Source organism: Acomys russatus, chromosome 13 (assembly GCF_903995435.1).
Source record: "Acomys russatus chromosome 13, mAcoRus1.1, whole genome shotgun sequence".
Classification (NCBI taxonomy): domain Eukaryota; kingdom Metazoa; phylum Chordata; class Mammalia; order Rodentia; family Muridae; genus Acomys; species Acomys russatus.
In genome coordinates this window covers 1902314-1926198 of record NC_067149.1, presented here as the reverse complement: position 1 = coordinate 1926198, position 23885 = coordinate 1902314, and the positions used below count along the sequence as shown (strand labels likewise).

Genomic DNA, 23885 nt, shown 5'->3' with positions numbered 1-23885 from the left:
TCCAACAGTTGCATTGGTACTTTGAAAGCCTTTTCAAGACTCATCCCGGGAGAGCCGGGTAGCTGGACCAAGCTGCGAGCACATCAGCACCACTGATGCCCAGCTGTGATATTCTCATCAGAAGCTTGAGCCTTAGGCAGCTTGCTGAATGGAGCTTAGACAAGGCTTGTCGAAACCTGTTTTAATTTGTCCACACACCATTATTGTGCAGAGTCTAAGCTCTGCTACACATCACTTAATCCCCACAGACATGCTCCACCCATGTGCAGTGACCTCCAGGATAATTGTGGGGCTGGCCTCTCACGGGAACCACTGCCAAGAACAGCTTTCTTGGCGCTGGAGAGATGCCTCGGTGCTAAGAGTGGGTGCTACTCTTGCAGAGGCCCCAAGTTTAGTTTCAGCACCCACAGTTCACGGCTCTCACAACCACATGTAATTGTAGCCCCATGAGATCCAACACCCGGACCCTCTGCAGGCACTCACAAACATGTGTACAACACACAGAGACACAATTAAAAATAAAAATAAATAAATAAATCTTTTTTGAAAAAGCAGTTTCTACTGGGTGTGATCCAGGCATTCAGAACTTTGCAGCTGCCTGCATGTTCCTAGGGCTGTTGCCTCCTGTTACCATAATTCATGGTCCTGCAGAGCACTTTAGAATTCCCCACTCCTTGTGCTGCAATCTGGAGGCTTCCTAAGCCAATCAGTGAGCCTTAAAAGTTCTGCCATGCACTCCACACGACTTACAAAGGAGGCTGGGGAGACGGCTCAGTGGTTAAGACACTGGCCACACAAGTGTGAGAACCACAGTTCAGGCCCCTGGTGTCCACGTAAAAGCCATGCCGATGCAGTGACCCAACTGTGATCCCAGTGTTCAGGAGACAGAGGCGGGATACAGCTGTGAGACCTACACTGCAATACATAAGGAGAGGAGCGGTTGAAGGCATCCAGTACGGAGAGAATAAAATAGACTGACAGGCACATCCGCGTGCGCATGCACACACCCGGGCACCCATGCACATGAACGTGCATGCAAATCCAGATGTACACCACACACAAGGGAAAAGGAAATCTTTAAAAGCTGAAAAAAAGAGCACTAGCATAGTACTACCTTCCAAAATGATTTCCTGGGGTCCCCAGAAGTGGATAAAGTGGGATGGGTCCTGGGTGGCAGGGACAATACCCCCAGAACCACCTGCTCTCAGACACAGCAGAAAGGCTTCAGTGGTAGGGAGGTGTGGCCTGCACGGCATGGTGGCACATGCCTGTGACCCCTGTGTAGGGCATGGGGCAGAAAGCTTTCTTTCTTTCACTGGAAGCCCAAGAAAGACGTCTCATTAGACAGATAAAGCACGCAAAAGCCAGAGCTCCTTCTAAACTCTTCACTACAAATGGATGTGTGGTGCTGATGTGTGCATACATACCTTGGCATCTGTAGTGTCCAGTGAGATGAGCCCTCCAGAAAAATCCAGTGACCAATTCCGTGGTCACTGGAATAGTGATTCCCGATAGCAGGCAGCCCCACCCCCATCCTGGGAGACACTTAGGATATTTCCTTTTTAATGTTTATGAGCATTTTTCCTTGTGCGTGTATATGTGCATTGCGTATATGTAGTGCCCATAGAGGACAAAAGAGAGCATCTCATCCCCCAGAACTGGAGTTCCAAGCAGTTTTAAGCCGGGCATGGTGGCACACACCTTTAATCCCGTTACTCGGGAGGCAGAGACAGGTGGATCTTTGTGAGTTCGAGGCCAGCCTGGTCTGCAAATCAAGTCCAGGACAGCCAAGGCTACACAGAGAAATTCTGTCTTGGAAGAAACAAAACAAAACCAAGCAGTTTTCAGTTGCCCTGTTGGCATGGGAACCGAACCTGGGTCCCCTGCGGGAGCAGCCAGCACATGTTCTTCATCCCCCACTTTGAAACATTTCTGGTTGTCAGGAGAGCTTGGGAGGCCCTCACTTGGTGGGTAGAAGCCAGGCTGCTGCTGCTTTGTTAGAATGCACGAGAGTCACCCACAACTGAGTCATCCAGCCCAATATGTCAGACATTAATGCCAAGAGGAGCCATATGGCTCTGTAGTCCTAAAGACAACTATGTGCGACAATCCAAAAGATCACCTAATAGTGTTATTTAAGACCCACCCACCCCCATGGACCAGGCATGGTAGCTCATGCCTTTAATCCCAGCACCCGAGAGGCAGAGGCAGACAGATCGCTGTGAGTTCGAGGCCAGCCTGGTCTACAAAGTGAGTCCAACACAGCCAAGGCTACACAGAGAAACCCTGTCTCAAAACAAAAACGACAACAACAAAAATTTCTCTCAAATCAAAATTCAGAAAGTTTTGACCTACCCCCATATGTTCTAAAGATGTCTCTAACAAGCACGTATGTTTTCCCCACCCCCCTACCGAGCCCCTTGGTTTTTTGAGACAGGGTTTCTCTGTGTAGCCTTGGCTGTCCAGGAATCTCTTGGTAGACCAGGCTGGCCTCCAACTCACAGAGATCCACCTGCCTCTGCCTCCCCAGTGCTCGGTTATGGCACTACGACCACTCGGCTTTGCTTTGCTTTTGTAGTTTGCCTCATTTACTTTACCTTAAATAAGGTCCATACGTTACACAGTAGCTCCGTTAAAGGTGTGGGCATGGTTACTGATTCTATAAGATGTTTGGTACTCAGTTTGCAAGTACTGGCTACCTTAAGCCAACCACCACTGATGTCCATGGCGGAGCAGATAGAAAAGTAATGGGAAAGTCCATTAGAAGCAAGAGAAGGCTGGTACGGTGGAGGGGTCATGATGGCCTGAGGGGATCTCGGGGTGTAAAATGCTTGTCATGTAACCCTGAGGACCAGAGTTTGGATCCCGGCTCCGATTTAAATACCAAGTGAGCCTATAATGGCCCACCTCTGAATCCAGGACTCAGAGGGTGATCTCAGGAACAAGCTAATGTACAGACTGGGAAGCTCTGGTTTCACTGGAGAGACCCTGCCTCCGTGAATAAAGTAGAGAAAGAGCGAGGAAGACTCCTCAGGTCAGCCTCACACACTCAGCTGGGCTTGGTAGCGCACGCCTTTAATCCCAGCACTTAGGAGGCAGAGGCAGATGGGATCTCTGAGTTGGAGGCCAGCCTGTTCTACAGAGTGAGCCTGCGACTGCCAAGATGATGGAGAGACCCTGTCTCAAAAAACTAAAAAAAATAATAATTTAATAAAATAATTAAATAAAAACAATTAAAAGCTTAGGCTCAATCTTTGGCTCAGTTGGCCTATCCCTGTAGCCTGTGTCTACAGCCACTAACTCACCCCAAAAAAAAAACAAAAAAAAAAACCTAGGAGGGCGGCCCTTTATCCTTCGGGGAGGGCTGTGTGCTTCGCTGGGTTTTTTGAGTGAGTGAGTGATTTGTTTTCTCTGTGTTGGGAGCTGGTTCTCGCCTTCCCTTTTCAGGCAGGATCTTTCTTGTCTCTGTTGCTACGCTGAGGAGCGAGGGCTAGCTGGCTCCAGCAGTTCCCAGGCACTCCTGTTCCTGCTTCTCCTCTTACTGAAGGCATGGTGCATGGTGCAATTATACGTGCACACTCACAAACCCCCCCATTTTTATGTGGGCTTCAGGGCTTCTCAATGCCTTTACCTGCTGAGCCCTCTCCCTGCACCATTATTTATTTATTTATTTATTTATTTATTTATTTATTTATTTATTTAGAGACAAGGTCTCCTGTAACCTGGACAGGCCCCAAACGTCCTATCTGGCAGGTGGATGACTTTGAACATCTGGTCCTTCTGCCTCCACCTCCCCAGAGCTGGGATTATAGGCTTGCTTTACAACCTTTGGTTTATGTATGGAGGATCAAGCCGCCCAGGCCCTGTGTATACCTTTCTGAGAACTCCACCCTGTCCTGTCCACCCTACCCAATTCTCTTCTGCCAGTTGTAACCCCCTCCCCCTCCCACCCCCACCCCTAGCCCCGGACTCCAAGGACAGAACGGAATGATGATGACTCAAAGAGTCCCTCCAGTCTCTGGAAGTTTTTCTGAGCCTCCTCACTTCCTCACAGAACTCAGGAATCCTGCACAGAGGCTGCATTTCTGGTCGGCTGCCTAGAAGTACCCTGTCAGTGTTGACTCTAGGACAGCATGCTTGCTTTTGCTTCTGGCAAAGACTAATGGTTTGCTTATGAGCATAATAGCTGCCATTTATCAAATATCTCCCACGTGTAAGACGGTGTTCAGTTCCTGACGTGGTCCCCTTCCTGCTAACAACCTGTAAAGTTAGTCATAATAGCTTGCCCCGCAGGTGACAAAACAGACTCCAAATTGTTAAGTCATTTGTCTTGGGTCACAACCTACATTGGTTGAGTGAGATCTATACCCATGGATGCTGTGCTCAGAGCCCAGGGTCTCCCAGCACTCCCTCCTGTCAGGCTGTCCATAGCCATGTTAAGGAAACGTTTTTCCACTAAAGAGTGTGTGTGCATAAATTTGTATGCACGAGGGTATGGAAAGGATTCCCACCCCTTCCTCGACTTTTTTTTTTTTTTTTTTTTCCCCTTCTCCAAGGATGCATGGCAGAAGGTGGGTGCAGGATGATCACTCCAAGGTTGAGAGACATTGATGGAAGGTCAGCATCCATGAACAGGACTGGATGCTGGGTGTGTTAGGACACACTTAGAATCTGAGTCCTCTAGGTTAGACGCAAGATCACCGCAAACTCAAGGCCAGCCTGGACTAAACAGTGACTTCTGTCTCATACAAACAAACAAAAATGATAATTACCCATGAGCTTTGATTGTGGGGCAGGTGAGAGGGTTTTTTTTGGGAGGAGGGGGTTGGTGGTGATGGTGGTGGTGGTGGTGGTGGTGGTGGTGGTGGTGGTGGTGATGGTGGTTTGTTTTTCAGACAACTCATACATCCTAGACTGGCCTCAAACTTGTTATGTAGCTGAGGGTGACCTTGAACTTCTGATCCTCCGACTTCTGCCTCCCAAGAGCTGGGAACTCAGGCATACCAGCACCATAGCCCATGTAGTTGGTGGTGAGGGTCAGACGTCCGGCTTTGTGCATGTTAAAGGAATCCCCTACCATCTGGACTACATGCCCTGCCCAGTCCAGTGCTTTATCCATTTGTTTACCCCTCCCACAAGCGTGTTTCTTAGGGGATCCCATTGGGAATGCTGCAGGGAATGGAGACAGACCAGACAGAGGTCTCTTCCCCCCCCCCCCCAATTTGGGAATCTGTTTTCTGATGATCTGCTTTGTTCTATGAGGAGAGTAAGGAAGCCTTGATTGAGTCTTGCAGACAGGTTCTTTGAAGCCGATGGTCACATTGGAATATATCCATCCTTTCCCCACTTAAAACTTTCACTGAGGTCCTTAATGCCTGGCCCCTGGATGTGGGGATGGGACGGTGGTAGCAGGGTGACTATAAAAGTGTGCTGTACCATATTAGCTGCATGTGGCAATGGTGGTAATTGCCCCCGTGGGCAGGGTCTGTGGGCTTACAGCTGTAGGCCTCCAGTGTGGCTGGTGACCTCCCTAAGAGCCCTTTTATACTCACCCTGGTACTTGAGAGGGTTGTGTCACTTACTTCCTGTTTTCTGCCCCTTATGTAGTACCTGCAGATGAAATGGCCCCTCCTCGATGTCCCCTCCAGTGCCACAGTCAAGGACACAAGATCACCATCTCCAGCGCACTTGGTGAGTCTGCCCTATTGCCTGGGCCCTTTCCACCTTCCAGAAGCTTCCTGAGTTTGTCTCCTCAGTATTTTACTGTTCTCCTGGTTGTGCTAAAATATCTGACAAAGGCGACTTGGCCAAGGAAGGGTGTATTTTGGCTCACAGTTTGGTGAGACCAGTGTCTGGTGGGGAAGTCACGGCGGCAGGAGTGTGAGGCGGCTGGTTCTGCTGCGTCCACTGTCAGGAAACAGAGACTGATGGGCGCGGGTGCTCAGCTCATTTTTTCCTTTTTGTTCAGTATGGGGATCCTGCCCGTTGGATGGTGCCTCCCACATTCAGGGTGAGTCTCCCCTCCCCCTCCCCCAGTTAAATCTTTCTGGAAACACTTACAGACACACCTGGAGGGTGTTTGGAGGGTGTTTCCATGGTGATTGTAAATCTGATCAAATTGACAGTGAAGATTAACCCTCACACTTAGTGTTGGCACAGTCAGGGGTTAACAAGGAGGTTGTGCCTCAGAAACCCTCACCTTCCCTCCGCCTCAGTGCATAGGCACACACCACCTGGAATGTTTGATTGAAGACACGTGGCCCCGACCACTAACCCTGGCTCTTCCTGGACACCTGCTTCAAATCCGCCTCCACTTCCTGTGAACAAGAGGTCCTTTCTGGCCAGTTGGTCCCGTTCAGGACACCTCCTCTTTTCCCTGTAGCTGCAAGGCTGTGGTGAAAGGGACAGTGGCTGCTTAGCACAGCTGTGGCAAACTTGGGCTTTGGAGGAAAAGGGACAGAGTCCTGGGAGACCAGAGCAGTCGGTTCCAGCCGGGCTCCTCACCGCCTCATGACCCGGAACTGAAGCCCAAAGCGTATAAAAGACGATGCTGGAATCTAACCCTTGCATTCCATCTTCCAGGAAGGAAGGAAGGCTCCGAGTGGATGCCTGCCAAGCTATCTGGTGACTCTCCTGCCCAGTAAGTCTGGGAGTCAGAGAGGATCTTCACCTGTCTCAACCTGTCCACTTTGCAGACAGGTTGAGGGCTTCCTCGCTGCTTTGGGGGACCCATGGCGGTTCTTGAAACGTTATTAGAGACAAATTTAAAGATCTGTGAAAGTAGAATAGGTTCTAGTCTTGCCATCTCTCACATTCCCCCTCCTGTCACTCTTATTTTACAGCAAATCCCAGCCATATGATTTTCTCACATGGGACAATTTAAGATATACTGATAATCCTTATTCATTAAAGGCTATCTTCCAGGAAGAAGATAGCCACAGAATATAAATAGAGGTTCAGTGAGCTTGTACGGTTTCCAGCAATCACGGGACCAGCTCAGTGGTAGAGCCCTTGGTAGTCTACAACGTGATGTCATGTGTGGCCCTCAGATGACTGTCACAGCCATCTGCCAGGAAGTGGACAGGCAGAACCGTGCAGGGCAGAGCCAGCTACTGAGGGAAGGCTGTCCAAAGACAAGCAAGGCGCTGGTTCACCACAGGATTGAGCAGTTGACGTGAATAGGCCATGGTGGTGGTGCTGGTCCCCAAGGTCCTTTTTGGGATGGTAAACATGAGGTGCAGGTGCCCTCTAGTGGCCTGAATCAGACACAGGGATGACGGTTAGCCCTCCCAGAGCAGATCTGAAGATGCCAGGGCTTGCTGCCCTCTCTCCTGTCCAGAGGCTATCTCCTCTCAGGTTCCTTTTAGAGGACACAATTTCCCTTTCAGCTCTTTAACACACACTTCTGGATGTCCCATCCTCCCTGTGAGCATCACCCTACTTGCTTTCTCCAACCCAACAACTCCCCACACTTCCATCGTCACCCCCCTGCCCCCCATGGTGGCCCAGCTCAGCCTCCTTGCTTTCAGGCACCATCGAGGTGACAGCTGGCAGTGTTGACCACTCCTCCCTCCTTGGTTCCAGGACCCTGTAGCATCGTCACCTCTTAGCCTTTTTCTTTCTAGTCCCCTTTCCTCAAATAAACCAGCTGCGCATGGCTTTCCCGGGGTGCCAGGGAAGTATATGAGATTCCTAAACTCTCGGGCGGCTCCTCGCAGTTGCCGCCGCCAGTCATCCAGCCTTTGCAGATGAGTGTTCTGTCATCTCGCAGCAGCACAGAGGGGAAATTGGGAGCCCTTATTTTGTCTGAAAGCAGAAAGGTGTGAGCTGTTGGGACATGTTGCTTTATAGAGAGCGGAATGGACAGTTTTCCAGTAGCCTCCATATCATCATAGACCTCAAGTGCACGGAAGCCAGCCAAATGGCTCCACAGGTAAAGGGGCTTGCTGCCACACCTGAGGACTTGAGTCTGATGCCTAAGAGCTATTCGGTAGGAGAGAACGGACCCCTTCGAGTTATCCTCCAACCTCCAACCTCCACAAGCAGACTGTGGTGTGTATACACACACACATATACACACGGGTAAGGGGGGATAAATGTAATTTTTAAAAACCTGGATGGTGGACCAGGTATAAGCAGGCAGATCACTGTAAATTTTAGGCCAGCCTGGTCTACATAGCAAGTTCCAGGGAACCCAGGGCTACATAGGGAGACCCTTTATTAAATTAAATTAAATCTTAAAACCTGAATTTTGTTTTTTGTTTTTTGGTTTTTTTTTTTTTAAAGATTAAATAACACACAAGGGTAAAGCCCTTAATATGAGCCCAGAGTTCAGCAACTTGTCTGAACTCCTGAGAGGAGAGAGGGAGGAAGGCCTGAGGCACCTGGGGAGGAGGTGCTGGCAGTGGATGGCCGATGGGGACTGTCGCTGTGAAACACCGCAAGTTTAGATCCTGGCTTCCTTCTCCTCTCTTAAGCTTCAGGCAGATTACCTCATCTCCCTTTGCCTCAGTTTCCTCATCTATTAAATGGGGATTAGAGGAGCGCTGACGTCATAGAGTTGCACAGAAACGAGCCAGTGTGGTGTAATGAGTTAAGCATTGTGCCCAACACAAAATAACTCTTCGCCCGATGGTGAGCTTTCCAAACCATCACCACCCTACCCCATCCATCGCTGCCACCACTACTGCCGCCATTGCTATTGTTAAGAAATTAAGAGAGGGAGTGAACAATTAACACCCCCACTTAATTAGCAGAACTAAGAGGTAATGAGGGCCCGAATTAGGTGCCAAAACAAATGGACAGATTGCGAAGGTAATAGAGATAATGAGCCCATAGAATTTAACATCTTAATCCCCCAAGGATATGATTTAATTGGGCTGGGGTGGGGCTGGCATCTTAGTTTTTAAGCTCCCCACGGCGACTTTAAGGGGCAGCCAGAGTTGAGAATCATTCCCATAATTGCAAATCAAAGGCAGGAGGCAGGGGAAAGAGGGGCTCTCAACACCCCTAGTGGCTGAACATGACTCTTTGTCCAAGCCAGAGGGTGTGAGCAGGGGGAACCTGATGTTTCTTAGGACACAGTCATAGGAGCAGGGCTTTTTCTTTTTCTTTTTTTAATTAAAGAAATAAAAACACTCTAGATTATGAAAATTTAGCTTAGATCAGAAGTAAAATATTTGAAGAAGTTTGCCCAGGGAGTAGGGCCAATGAAGAAAATAGGCTACATACTTGCAGAGATTTGGTGAGTTATGTGGTGGCTGTCAAGTAAGTGTCTAAACAAGTCGTAACCCGGTTGTGATGGGGGCAGGGCTGAGTCCTATTATTACTTCCACTTACACCTCTAAAGCAAGCTGGGGCAGAAATCAGGAACATCGCCTGTGTTACTATTTTGTTTTCCTGTTTTGCTTTGTTATAAAGGTTTTATTTTTATTTTGTGTTCATGACTGCTTGCCTGCCTGTTTGTGCACCGGGCACATGCCTAAGGGAACCAGAAGAGAGGGTATCAGATCCCCTAGAACAGTTGACTTCAACCTGTGGGTTGTAACCCCTTGGGGTCAAACGATCTTTTCGTAGGGGTCGCCTAAGACCATCAGAAAACACAGATGTTTACGTTACAATTCATAACAGCAGCAAAATTACAGTTATGACGTAACAATAGAAATAATGTTATGGTTGGGGTCACCACAATGTGAGGAGCTATATACTAAAGTGTCGCAGCATTAGGAGGGTTGAGAACCTCTGGTCTAGGACTAGAGTTATAGATGGTTGTGAGTCACAGTGTGGATATTGGAAACAATTCAGGTTCCCTGCAAAAGCAGCCTGTGCTCTTTTTTTAAAGATTTATTTATTGTTTATACAGTATCCTGCCGGCATGTGTGCCTGCAGGCCAGAAGAGGGCACCAGATCTCATTATAGATGGCTGTGAGCCACCATGTAGTTGCTGGGGATTGAACTCAGGACCTTTGGAAGAACAGACAGTGTTCTTAACCACGGAGCCATCTCTCCAGTCCCTGTTTGTGATATTTGATCCCCATAATCTCACTGCTTGTGCTGACCCCCCACACTGACCATGCCCTGCATCACTCTCTTCCTGGAGTGCTCAGCAAACAAAAAACAAACAAACAAACAAAACCATATGTATCTGCTTTGATCACAAGCATTTAACCCCTAGTCTTCCATATGTTCAAGGAGAATTAGTTCATTTAGTGGGGAAGGTCTGCGAGAACGGTGGGCAGCCCTTCTATACGACTCTTCACCCACTTCTCCTACAGAAATGAGAAATGTAATGCCTGAAGCAGGTGTGGGGGCACATGCCTGAGGCAGGGGCTGAAAGGTTCAAGCCAAGCTGGGCTACATGGCAAGTACTCAACAACACAGACAAACATTGACAATAAAAAGTATTCTGTGCACCATGTCTCTCGAGAGAATGCCAAAGGACATAAAGGAAGGCAGCTAGCATGTGTGCTGCTACATGGCATGACGTTGGGATGTGTCTGTGTGTGTGTGTGTGTGTGTGCATATTTACAGGCTACATGGCATGTTGTTGACATGTGTGTGTTTTTACAGGCTACATGGCATGTCGTTGGGCTGTGTGTGTGTGTGTGTGTGTGTGTTTACAAGCTACATGGCATGTTGTTGGTGTGTCTGTCTGTGTGTGTCTCTCTCTCTTGTTTACCGGCATTCACTGTCATATTCGGTTTAGGGGGTCTGAGGATTGAATTTATGGCCCCTTGTATGTTTAGCCAGTGAAGGTGCCTGCTGCCACACCAGACAACCTGAGTTCAGGCTCCAAACCCCACATGGTAGAGAGAGAGAACAGATTCTCCTAGGTTGGCCTCAGACTTACATACACACACACTCACAAAAGTAAATAAATAAAGCTGCAATAACATTTTTAAAAGACCAAGATTACTAATGGAGCATAGGAAGAAAGGCTCATGAGTAAAAAGAATAAAGCCTGTCACCCACGGCCACTATTACACTAATATTTTTATAGTGAGTACCAAATCTTGTCATGCATTGAGTCATTCTCAGAAGTAAATTGGAGAGCTTCACGCGCAATGCCTTGTGCCTGAGTCGGAGCCTGGATGCTGTCCTTCCAAGGACGACGATCTCACCAGCCCCAAGCTGAGAAGCCATGCTCTCAGAGCCACTTGCTGGAGTTTCCCTTTTAGGATTGTACACTGCAGGGGCATGTGCTGGTGCTCACTGTTGCCCTAGCGCTTGGAGAGTTAGGGGCAGATGGCCGAGAGAAGTTTCCAGTCACACTGAGCTACATGGTGAGTCCAAGGCCAGCCTGGGCTAGGTGAAACCCTGTCTGTCTGTCTGTCTGTCTGTCTGTCTATCTATCTATCTATCTATCTATAAGTTAATTAATTAATCAATTAATTAATTTGTATATGTCTCAATGAGGCCCTATCTATTTTTAAATAAGTAAAAAGTAAGTAAATGAAATTTGTGTGTTGCTTCTCCATCTCCCCAGGACACCTGTAGACCCAGAAGTCTCTGGAAGCCCTAGCAGTCTGTGGCTCACTCCATTTGCCCTCCCATACTGATTATGCTTCTTTTTACTTAATGTTAATTTTTTTTAATTTAAATATAGCTTTAAACTCCCCTACCTGAAACTCCCACATATTTTTTACCCAGGTCCCGTGCCCTTTGCCTCTTCCTCCTCTGTGTATGTATGCTTTTCTCTTTTCCATTTCTGATTAAGTTGATAGTAACTTAGAAATCTCTGAACACTTTCAATTTCTTAAAAGCAAAAATGTTTGCTTCAATAACCAAAATAGAGTTATCAAAAAAGATCAAGAAAGGAACATTAGGGCCTGGGGAAAAACATGATTCAGTGTGTGCTGTGTGAGCATGGCGGCCTGAGTTCAAATCCCCAGCCCCTACCTTAAAAAGCGGGAAGGATGCCGTCATGCACGTGGTCCCGTAGCCCCAGGTTACAGCCAGCAGCACGTCGCCAGTGCCAGTAAGAGTAAGTAGGAATAAGGTGGAAAGTGATAGATCAGGACATCCCAGGTCCTCTTTTGGCTCAAAGCATGCGTGACTGTGTGCACATCACACACACACACACACACACACACACACACACACACACACACACACACGATTAACTTTTCACACAGTTCTCTAGCCCATAGTACTAATGGCCTTTCCCCCCTTTACTCTCACATATAAACCAGCCATTTCCTTGTTGGGCTCCCTTGGTTTTTTTTTTGTTTTGTTGAGTAGTGGCCTCACATAGCTCAGGCTGGCCCAAGGATGGCCTTGAACTTCTGACCCTCCTTCCTTTGCCTCCCGAATGCTGCGATTACAAGCTCGGGTCCCCCTGCTCAGTGTTCAGTGGGTAGGATCTTGAGGTAAGCTAGCCCAGCACTCTCTACCTGCTGCCCTACATAGCCAGCCAAACAGGCTGCCTGTAGGATGTCCTTCCGTGGGAGTTTGTCTGACATCCCCTCCGAGTTACAGTTGCGCTTTCAGGCAGGAGTCCGGCTGAGTTAGTGCTGGCTCCTTGCCATATCAGGAGCAGGCCCACGGTGTCAATAGAGCCCACATTAGAGATGCTGGCTTTGGGATTAGCTGGTGCCCGTGTTTCCGCTGTAGTGTTGCTGTTTTCTCCTTAGTGGCTAATGAGTGATTTTTGGGGAGAGGGCATGACCTTGTGGTTTAGAAGGCAGTCAAGATATGAAGGGCTGGAAAGATGGCTCAGAGGTTAAGAGCACTGTCTGCTCTTCCAGAGGTCCTGAGTTCAATTCCCAGCAACCACATGGTAGCTCACAGCTATCTAGAATGAGATCGGTGCCCTCTTCCAGCAGGCAGGCACACACGCAGGCAGAACATTGTATAATAAATAAATAAATAAATAAATGAATAAATAGTTAAGATATGAAGGCAGGAGCTACATCATTCCTTCTATGATGGTCCTCAACCTACCTAACACTTGCGACCCTTTAATGCGGCCACCGGTCCTCATGTTGTGGTGACCACCAACCATAAAATTATTTTTGTTTCTGCCTCATAACTAATTTCTTCTGTTATGAATCATGATATGAGTGCCTGTGTTTCCCAATGGCCCTAGCCCGCTCCTGTGAAAGGGGCCGCAACCCACAGCTTCAGCACCACTGTTCTATTTCTTTCTGTGATTGTACTTGGGCTTTTCTGAAATTCTTTTTTTTTTTTTAAGATTTATTTATTTGGGGCTGGAGAGATGGCTCAGAGGTTAAGAGCACTGGCTGCTCTTCCAAAGATCCTGAGTTCAATTCCCAGCAACCACATGGTGGCTCACAACCATCTATAATGAGATCTGGTTCCCTCTTCTGGTGGGCAGGCACACATGCAGGCAGAGTATTGTATACATAATAAATAAATAAATGTTAAAAAAAAAAAAAAGATTTATTACATATACAGTGTTCTGACGCATGTACACCTGCACATCAGAAGAGGGATCCAGATCTCCTGATAGATTGTTGTGAACCACCATGTAGTTACTGGGAATTGAACTCAGGAGCTCTGGAAGAGCAGACAGTGCTCTTAACCCCTGAGCCATCTCTCCAGACCTTTTCTGAAATTCTTACACCTACCACTCTAACCTTTGCACAGAATAGAGTCAACAAGGTAGCGAGTCAAAGTTGTGCCTTTGATAGCACAGATACATAAACTGTTGGTGAGGCTCAGCAGGTAAAGGCACTTGCTGCCTGAGTTTTGTCCTTGAGACCCGTATGATGGAATCTACTTATACAAGTTGTCTTCTGACCCGAACATCCATGCCACGGCACACACGAGTACACACACACACAGACACACACAGTGGTTTTAGGGTTTTGTTGTTGTAATTGTTTTATTTTTGAGACAGGATCTCACTTTGTAGCCCTGGCTGACCTCAAACGCACAGAAACTTTTAATGCCAACTAAAGTGAGCTTTCAGCAAAAACTTTGAACTTAGTGATCAAAAAACAACACTTAGTTCCGTAAAACTGAGTGAAAACAAAATATATTCTAACAACAGTTGGCATTGCAAGGGTGTAAAAAATGTTTTCCTTTGCTAGCAAGGCGACAGGCCTATACCAGAGAAGAGTGCCATGAGCACTCCTGGACTACAAGGAAAGACTCTGTCTCAAAACTATTTTCCTTCAAATGCACAGGACAGAACAGTCGTACCAACTAAACGGTGATAAAGAAAACATTGGTTCTCTTTGTTTTCCCTACTAGCAAGAACGGGGAAGCCAGAGCTCTGATGAGGAAAGGTTTATCTAAAGAATTATATTCAAAGTCCAACTTGCAAACCCCTCAAGACAGACCACTGCACAAAAGGGCCGGAGGGCGCATTCCAGCTCCCTGAGTCGGTCCTCTCCTGCTGCCCTGTGGTTCTTGCCTTATCTTCACATCTTTCCTGGCCCACAGCTTGCTCCTTGTCCTGTGTTAGGGGTTGGAAAGTTTCATTTTGGATTTGTGTCGTGCTATGATTAGATTGGCCTCAACTTCATTTCTTTTACCTTTTAAAAATTACATTCATTTTATTTACGTGTGTGTGTGTGTTTTCACAAGTGCTGTGGCACATGTGTGGAGCTCAGAGGACAACCTGTGGAAGTCAGTTCTTTCTCTCCTTCTGCCAGGCCATGTGGGTCCTGGGAATCACTGAGCCAGCTCATGGCCCTGAGCTCAATTTCTTAATCCTTATGGTTGCTGGAGTTCAGGAGTGATTTGTCCCGCCCAGCTTTCTGAAGCACAGGAACTTGCCCAGTGTTCTGCCGCTAGAGGCCGCACTTCCTCCTTCTCCTGCCCAGTCCATGGCCTGTTAGCTCCCCAGACACACTGAGTATAGCGCCCACCTCAAGCCCCTGCGCTAGTGCTCCCATCTGCCTGCCTAGCTTGCAGGCAGTCTGTTTGGTTGTTTGTTTTGCTTTTCTAGACAAAGTTCCTCTCTGTAGCCCTGGCTGTCCTTGAACACCTTCAGTACACCTTACTGGCCTCGAACTCGGAGCTCCGCCTAGCTCTGCATTAGATATGCCTGCCTCTGCCTTCCGAGTGAAATTAAAGGTGTGTGCCACCACCTTCTGGCTCAGCTGTAAGTCATTTGCTCGGTGACCTTTTCCAAGGCCTCCCTGTAGAACCTAACATTCACCTGCATAGTTTTTTGTTGTTGTTGTTGTTGTTGCTGTTGTTTTGTTTTGTTTTTTCAAGGCAGGGTCTCTCTGTGTAGCCTTGGCTGTCCTGGACTCACTTTGTAGACCAGGCTGGCCTCGAACTCACAGTATTCCACCTGCCCCTGCCTCCCAAGTGCTGGGATCAAAGGCGTGTGCCACCACACCGGCACAAACGTACTTCTTATTTCTTGTTACGATCCTTAATTTTCTATGAGGCCAGTTCTCTGCTCTGTCAGTTCCACCTCTGCGGCTATCCAAATCAGTGCCTATGCCGCACAGATTCTCCACGGTCATTTAATTCATAAATAAAAGTTTCATCCCATTGGTCACGGAAGAGAAAGGTTCCTTTGTGGGAGTGGGGTTTCCTCTGCTTGACAGGCTGAGGAAAGGGATGGTAAAGAGCTCACATTTGGCTTTGAGAGGGTGTTCGCTGGGCTGAGACATGCCTCAGTTGGTACTTTTTGCCTAACATGCACAAAACCTTCCATCCCTAGCACTTCATAAAACCAGGCACAATGATACACACCTATAATTGAAAAACTTGGGAGGTGGAGGCAGGAGGATCAGAAGTTTAAGGCCATTCTTGGCTATGTACTGAATTTAAAGCTAGCCTGGGCTACTTATGAGTGTCTCAAGAAAGGAAAGGAAGGAAGGAAGGACGTGGATGGAAGATGGAAAGAAACTATTAAACAATATGAGAGACGTTTGTACATCAAGGAAGATATCGAAGTTTGGACTTTTAGGTTTGTTTGTTTGGCTTTTTGAGACAAGGTCTCTCTACATAACTCTATGTGGACCAGACTAGCCTTGAACTCACAAAGGTTCACCTGCCTCTGCCTCCCAAGTGCTGGGATCAAAGGCATGTACCACCACCCCAGGCCAGGTTTGCTTTGTTGCATACATTTATTTATGGGGGGACAAGGGGTCGCACTTGCCTCACGGGGTGCTTGTGGATGTCAAAAGGACAACTTCCACCTTGTGAGTCCCTGTGATTGATTGAATTCATGTTGTCAGGCTTAGTGACACAAGCATTTACCAGCTGAACCATCTCACCAGTCGTTGTCATCCAAATTTTAACCAAGTTCCTCTTTGTCTGCCCTCCTGCTGGATATAAATCATTCACCCTTATTTTCTGTGCCAGCTGGGTCCTTCTAGAATATTTTTTGCTAATCCTAAGGTAGACTTGGGGGGTAATTTAGAAGCAGGTGGCCAGGCCGGGCGTGGTGGCGCACGCCTTTAATCCCCAGCACTCGGGAGGCAGAGGCAGGCGGATCGCTGTGAGTTTGAGGCCAGCCTGGTCTACAAAGTGAGTCCAGGATGGCCAAGGCTACACAGAGAAACCCTGTCTCGAAAAACCAAAAAAAAAAAAAAGAAGAAGAAGAAGAAGCAGGTGGCCAGAAATTGGTGAGGAATCCAGAAACTATGGCATCTGAGTAGAGTAGGAGACTTGGGAATGGGATAGCATCTAGTACCCCAAGTTTAGCAAGTTCTCAATAAGTACAGAGGACACTTAAGAAAGAAGCCAGGAGGGGCTGGAGAGATGGCTCAGTGGTTAAGAGCACTGGCTGCTCTTCCAGGGGTCCTGAGTTCAATTCCCAGCAACCACATGGTGGCTCACAACCATCTATAATGTGATCTGATGCCCTCTTCTAGCCTGCAGGTGTACATGCAGATAGAACACTGTATACATAATAAATAAATAAATCTTTAAAAAAAAGAAAAAAGAAGAAGAAGAAGAAGCCAGGGCCTGGAGAGAAGTGCTAGCAGCCAAGCACCCACTGCTCTTGCAGAGGGACCAGGTTTGGGTCCCGGCATCTACACAGTGGTTCACAACCATCCTAATTTCAGTTCCAGGCTATCCAGTGCCCTCTCCTGACCTCTGTGGGCACCTATGCTTGCACACAGTACGTAGTCATACATACAGGCAAACACTCGCACACATAAAAAAAAAATAGATCTTAAAAGAATCATAATTTTTTATAAATAAGAATAAATAAATAAATGAATAAATCCAGGTGTGGTGGAGCACACATTTAATGCCAGCGTTTGGCAGGTAGAGACAGGTGAATCCCTGAGTTCAAGGCCAGGCTTGGTCTACATACCAAGCTCAAGGACAACAACCAGGGCTTCATAGAGAGACCCTGTATCAAAAAAAAACAAAACAAAACAAAACAAAAAAAGAAGAAGAAGAAGAAATATGCAGAATTAGAAAGGAGCCAACTCGGTTTACTTAAGGAAGAGTTTTGTAGGCATCTGTGATGGGGTGCATGCAGAGAAGTTTGCTCTCTGTCATAAAACTTCAAGCAATAAATCACTGCCAGGCGATGGTGGTGCACGCCTTTAATCCCAGCACTCGGGAGGTGGAGGCAGAGGCAGGCAGATCTCTGTGAATTTGAGGCCAGCCTGGTCTACAAAGCTAGTCCAGGACAACCAAGGCTAACACAGAGAAACCCTGTCTAGAAGAACAAAACAAAACCCAGTAAGTTACTGAAATAAAACAAACAAACAAACAACAACAGAAGCAAAAGAAGGGTCTGGGCAGGCGGCAGATGGTGAGGCCTGCTCGATGTCGTGTGTTTACTCTTAAAACCTGTGCATGGCTCTGTGTAAACGGCTACCCCTAAGCCTGATGCTCTGAGATTCCAACCTTTACGCCCACATGATGGAAGCAGAGAACCAGTTCTCAAGGACTGCCCACTGATTTCCACAAGTACCCTGTGTCACGTGTGTGCATGCACTTGCACATGTAAATGAACACAAATAAATGTCCAAAACATTTTAAATTAGGAATGAATGGCCAGACATGGCCTTTAATCCCAGAACCCAAGAGACAGAAGCAAGCGGATCTCTGTGAGATTGAGACCTGCCTGGTCTGCAGAGTGAGTTCGGGGACAGCCGAAATCAAGTAAACAAACCAAGAAAACAAGGAATGAATGTTTGCCATGTGGAATGTGCTGGAAGAAAACTGGAAACAGAATCACATTGTGCTGTGATTGACCTGTTTGCTGGTCCTTCATCTCGCCACACATCTCCATTTAGCTGAGCCTAGCTAAGTTCCCATTCAGAGCTTAGGAATATACACTTAGGAAATATACAAGTAGCTTGGGGCTATTCCCACAACAAACCCGAGGTTAAAAGTCAAGAGACGTGACAGAGCTGATACTCTCTGTCCGGGGTTGGATGGCGGGAGGAATGGCGTGACCCTTGGCTTAGCTGATCATCCGGGGTAGACAGAAGAGTCAGAGTGTGGGGTCGGCTGCAGTGGAGCCTCTGAGCCCTTGGAGATCTCCTTCCAGCCCCACACTTTACCATCTCCGCAGATAGTAATACCTGGAGGACCGACCTCTACTGGAGCCTGCTTCCTCCTATGCACTTTGTGAGGTTGCTGCAAACATTTTTGGTTTGCATTCTCCCCTTGAGCCCTGCTTTTCCACATAGTCACTTTCAAAAAAAAAAAAAAAAAAAAAAAAAAAAGCCCTGCCTCCCCCCCAGGAAAAGCTGACAGACCATGGGTGGTTGATAGAACTCACGTTGTCAACCCTGGTATTTATCTGCTGAAATACTGCATGGTTTCCTGGGCAGCCAGGTCCGTGACTCCTTCATGAGTGATGGCAAAAGGGAAGGCGCTAACTCTCTTGAGCCATAAATCCCATGCATCTGATTTCTGATCAGGTTAAGAAGATGGGGGAAAAATGGGGAGGGAGTGCCTTTCTGGTGGAGGGTTTCCATGGTTGATCCCCTAGGGGTTACTTTGGGCTTAAAACATGTGCGCCCTGAAGTGGGAGAGAGGGGCTCCTATGCTGCCCTCAGAGACTGGAGCATGAAGCGCTTCAGACTTGGAAAAGACTGAAACAGGTTGGGGTGGTCACAGGCCAGCCTAGGTTATACCATTAAACCCTGCCTCAGAAAGGTATGGGGGGTGGGGGAGAGGGTGCACTAGGGAGATGACTCAGCAGGTAAAATGCTTGCTCTGACAGGGTGGAGACCACAGGGAGCTGGGAGCCTCAGAAAAAACCCAGGCTTGTGGCAGTCCCCTATAGGTTCAGCCTCTAGGGCAAGCAGTGGAGGCAAAATCAGCAAGCTCTGGGTTCAGCAAGAGACCTGCTTAGGCCAGGCGGTGGCCAAGCTCAGGGCTTTAATTCAATTCCTGGGAAGGCAGAAGCAGGCAGTCAGAGCTCTGTGAGTTTGAAGCCAGTCTGGTCTACAGGGTGAGTTCCAGAACAGCCAGGGCTACACAAAGAAACCGTGAGAGAGAGGGAGAGGGAGGGAGGGAGGGAGGGAGGGAGGGAGGGAGGGAGGGAGGGAGAGAGAGAACATTGCTTAGTAAGTCAAAGGAGAATGATCAAGAAAATACCCCAATGTCCACTTGGGCCTCCGTTATGTGTCCACATGCACTCAAAACTGTAAAGTGGATGCGGTGGAGGAACTGACAAGACACCTGGGTTGAGAAGGTGCTTGCAGAAGAATTTGGTTCTGTTTTGGTGCTTTCATTCTTTGCTGAGCTAACACCTGTCTTGTACTGAGGTTGTCCACTGAGGCTGTGCTTTCCCGACCCATGACCTCAGCTTGTGCTGTAGCCATCAGACTCCTAGGGCAGCTAGAGAGAGAAGACAGTGAGAAGAGAGTGGGAGGAAGCCTCCTAAAAGAACAGGCCAACTTCTAGAACAATTCTTGCTCAGCAGCATCTACTTCCTGGTCTGCCCCTCTCTGGTCATTTTCTGAACAATGGTGCCCCCTAGTGACACATAATAACCCACAGGCCATTTAGATTTGGTTTATACTTAGATTTGCAAATTGAACTCAGGTTTTCTTGCTCTGTGTTCCAGGACAGCCAGGGCAGTTACACAGAGAAAACCTATCTCAAAAAACAAACAAAAAGCCGGGTGTGGTGGTGCACACCTTTGATCTCAGCACTTGGGAGGCAGAAGCAGGCAGATCGCAGTGAGTTCGAGGCCAGCCTGTTCTACAGAGTGAGTCCAGGATGGCCAAGATAACATAGAAAAACCTTGTCTCAGAAAAACCAAAGCAAACAAACAAACAAATAAACAAGAGCTGAGGAACGAAAGCTGGAACAGATAATTATGGGTTTGAGACTAGACTGAACTATATAATAAGATGGTGTCAAAATTAAGTAAGTTACATATAAGAAGTTGATGGCAAGGGCTGACTTAAGTGGCATGATTGTGCAACAATCAAGTTTTAATTTTTTACTTATTTACTTTTTTAAAATTTTTATTGGTGATTGATTGATTTTTCAAGATAAGTTTTCTCTATGTAGCCTTGGCTCTCCTAGGCTTGCTTTGTAGACCAGGCTGGCCTCTAACTCACAGCAATCCACCTGCCTCTGCCTCCTGAGTGCTGGAATTAAAGGTGTGCATCATAACCACCCAGCAGTAGCAATCATTTTTTAAAATCATAGTTTATGTGTTTTATCAGTCAAGATGGTTTTGTGTAAATCTCTTTCTTTTTTTTTTTCTCATTATATCTCTTTGTGTGTATGTGTGTGGGCACACTTGTGCCATGGTGGTCCTGTGGAAGTCAGAATACAGACCTACAGTGTGAGTTCCAGGTTAGAACTCAGGTTGTCAGGCATGGTAGAAAACAGTGTGACCCACTGAACCATCTGCCTGCTTCGTAATTCTTCTATCAATAGTCCTATTACATTTATACTGCCAAAGATCACCCTTTGGCACGCCGTCCCCAAGAAGCCTGTGTGCGTCATTTGGATGCTCTAGGTCCCTGGAAATCTGGTGTCAGAATCAATTACTGTTTTTGCTCTCAGTTGTGCTGTATGATCACGAATATAGAACCATTGTTGATGGCCAGAGATAAAGTGGAAACAGTATTTGAGGGGTTTTTTGGGGGGGGCGGTCTTGTGTAGCCTTGGCTGTCCTGGACTTGCTTTGTAGACCAGGCTGGCCTTGAACTCACAGCGATCCGCCTGCCTCCCGAATGCTGGGATTAAAGGGGTGCGCCGCCGCCACCACCGCCCTGCTTCAGTATTTGAGTTTTAACACTCCGAGGCAGGACAGGAAGTTGCTCCGTGTGAAGCCTAGTCCCACCACCAGCGCCGGCAGCACGGCTCATAATTAGGATGGGTTTTTCCATCCCTCATCTCGGTCCACTTTAGCTGCAGTAAGACTTGTGAGCTCAGGAGCCTCAGGAACTGACCCGCGTCTGTGGCGTGATGAACACAACACGAAAAGAAGGGCCGCAGGAAGTAGCAGAGAATCCAGAGTGCTCTTCGCCTGTCAAGCCTGAGCCTGGTGATGACTCTGAGAGTTTCTGTTTCCATGGAGGGCTAGAAAGTGCCGAGCCCTGTCCCATCCATGGACGTCACGTAGCCCATTAGAACTGCACAGCCCACGAGAGCACCTCTGGACCTGTGAAGCGGTGCTGTGTGGGGATTACAGGGGGGGCTTCGCTGCCCTTCCCTTTGGGCCTGTTGTGAGGGCTGGATAGGGTGTTGTACAGAAAAGAGCCAGCGTATATCCGGCCAGTGGGTGACAGCTGGTGGTGCACACCGCCTTCTGTGCCTAGCCATCTTTTCTCTCTTACAGTCCAACAAAGTTCCTGTTGTCCAGCACCCTCATCACATGCACCCGCTGACACCTCTCATCACCTACAGCAACGACCACTTCTCCCCTGCTTCCCCTCCCACGCATCTCTCCCCAGAGATTGATCCAAAGACAGGTGAGTGGTCCCTGGCACAGGCTGTGCTCCCATGCGGTGGGGCACCTTTTCGTTGGGTTAAGGCTACAGAAGAGTCCTTGAATAGATAAGGTCTGGATTCTCGTCCTGTCACGGCTCTAAAAAGGTTGATTGCCTTCTTGGTTCGCTTGAGTTGCGTTTTTGTTTTGTTGTTTGGTCTGGTGGGCTTGTTTGATTGAGTGAGCAAGTGAGTGATTTTTAACCTGTGCCTCCTGCCTCTCTACACTAAAAGGCCATTGTGAGGACTAAAAGTAATGAGACAAGTTAAGTACCAAGCCTGGAACCACTGTGAATTCAGAATGTGGTCCAGTCCATCTGAGGCTACGCCTCCATAAACCAGAATGTGTGCCCTACACCGCACACTTCAAACAGGCTTTTCTTTTCTTTTTCAAGATTTATTTATTTATTATGTATACAGTATGCATCAGATCACATCATAGATGGCTGTGAGCCACCATGTGGTTGCTGGGGATTGAACTCAGGACTGGAAGAGCAGTCAGTGCTCTTAACTGCTGAGCCATCTCTCTAGCCCCCAGGCTTTTCTTGACAGACCTTAAAATAGCTATAAAATGGGGCTGTGGGGTGCAGCTGGCTTGTGTGGTTTTGGCGATAATTAACTGCCGCCATCCCTGTCCATCCCTGGAAGCCATGGTCTTCATAATTTTCAGGGCCCTTGTTTGGAGAAACACTGATTATTGCAAGGGGCAAGGAAAAAAAAATGTCATGGGAAAATCTAGAGTTCAGAGGCAGGGTGGTTTATTATTGGCAGAATAAGTTTGTTGGGCTGGGCCAGGCAGTGGTGGCGCACGCCTTTAATCCCAGCACTTGGGAGGCAGAGGCAGGCAGATCGCTGTGAGTTCCAGGCCAGCCCGGCCTACAACGAGAGTCCAGGACAGCTAGGGCTGTTACACAGAGAAACCCTATCTCAATAAATAAATAAATAAATAAATAAATAAATTTTGTTGGTCTGGGAATGAAGCGGGTTTCCTAGAAAGTTAGTTAAGTGAGGATATTTTTGCTTCCCATCGGGTACTTCCTGGACCTTGTATGGATCCCTGTTGAGTCAACAACAGAAAGTTACACCTCCAGAGGTGTTTTCTAGGTAGCTAGAGAGAGGTCTATAGATCTTTCCTCCCTTGGATGCCCCTGAGTGGCCTGCCCAGAGATGGTGTGGCGGGTGAAAGGGGCAGAAACGATGAGAGGCCAGGGCTTTCCAGGAGGTGGACAGCCTGGGGCCCGCAGGAGAAGTGGGCTCCTGTGGCGCGCGTGTGTGCGTGCGCGTGTGTGTGTGTGTGTGTGTGTGTGTGTGTGTGTGTGTGTCCTGAAGGTAGGGGGAGGTAAGCATTTGACACATCTCTCTTTGGAATCAGGAATCCCTCGGCCCCCTCACCCATCTGAACTGTCACCGTATTACCCACTGTCTCCAGGAGCTGTTGGACAAATCCCCCACCCCCTCGGCTGGCTCGTCCCACAGTAAGGAAACCCCCACAGCCTCTCTTACCCTCGCTCCTTCCTCCTCCAATGACCTCTCCCTTCTGCAGCCCAGGATTTCCTCACTCTCCACTTGGACAGCTTCCTCCCAACTCCTGACTTCCTGCCATTAGTTCTCATCCTTTCTCTCCAGCCCCCTTCATCTTGGCCCTAAACATCCCTCGTATCTGACCGTCTCTCTCCTTCTCACCCTCACAGGCAAGGACAGCCCATGTACTCACTCCCTCCCGGTGGCTTCCGGCACCCCTACCCTGCCCTCGCCATGAATGCCTCAATGTCCAGGTAAGTCCTAGGGCTGGGGATGCCAAAAAGAAGTGACAGTCCAGCGATATTTGTCTATTTGTGGCTGTGCCACTTCTGGCCATGAACCAGCCTGTCCCCTATAGGTTAGGAAGCAGGCATGGGGCTCCCTGATTCTCATTTCTGTTTGATGAGGGGCTGCCTCTTGCCCTGTGCTACTTATGCCACAACCCCATGGAATGGGGACCCAGGACCGCCCCCCGCACCCATACACATACACACTAGGTAGCT

At 48.0% G+C, this 23885-nt stretch overlaps 2 protein-coding genes across 3 annotated transcripts in view; both read left to right on the top strand.

The window, feature by feature from the left end:
* Tmsb10 (thymosin beta 10) overlaps positions 1-23885 on the top strand; it is a 453760-nt gene that overhangs the window by 313140 nt on the left and 116735 nt on the right. The window lies entirely within an intron of this gene.
* Positions 1-23885, top strand: part of Tcf7l1 (transcription factor 7 like 1) — a 170109-nt gene that overhangs the window by 140449 nt on the left and 5775 nt on the right. Inside the window, exons 4-8 of the mRNA XM_051154746.1 lie at positions 5608-5691; positions 5969-6010; positions 21713-21845; positions 23234-23336; positions 23553-23636. Coding sequence (XP_051010703.1) covers positions 5608-5691; positions 5969-6010; positions 21713-21845; positions 23234-23336; positions 23553-23636 — 446 coding nt within the window. The remainder of the gene's footprint in view (positions 1-5607; positions 5692-5968; positions 6011-21712; positions 21846-23233; positions 23337-23552; positions 23637-23885) is intronic.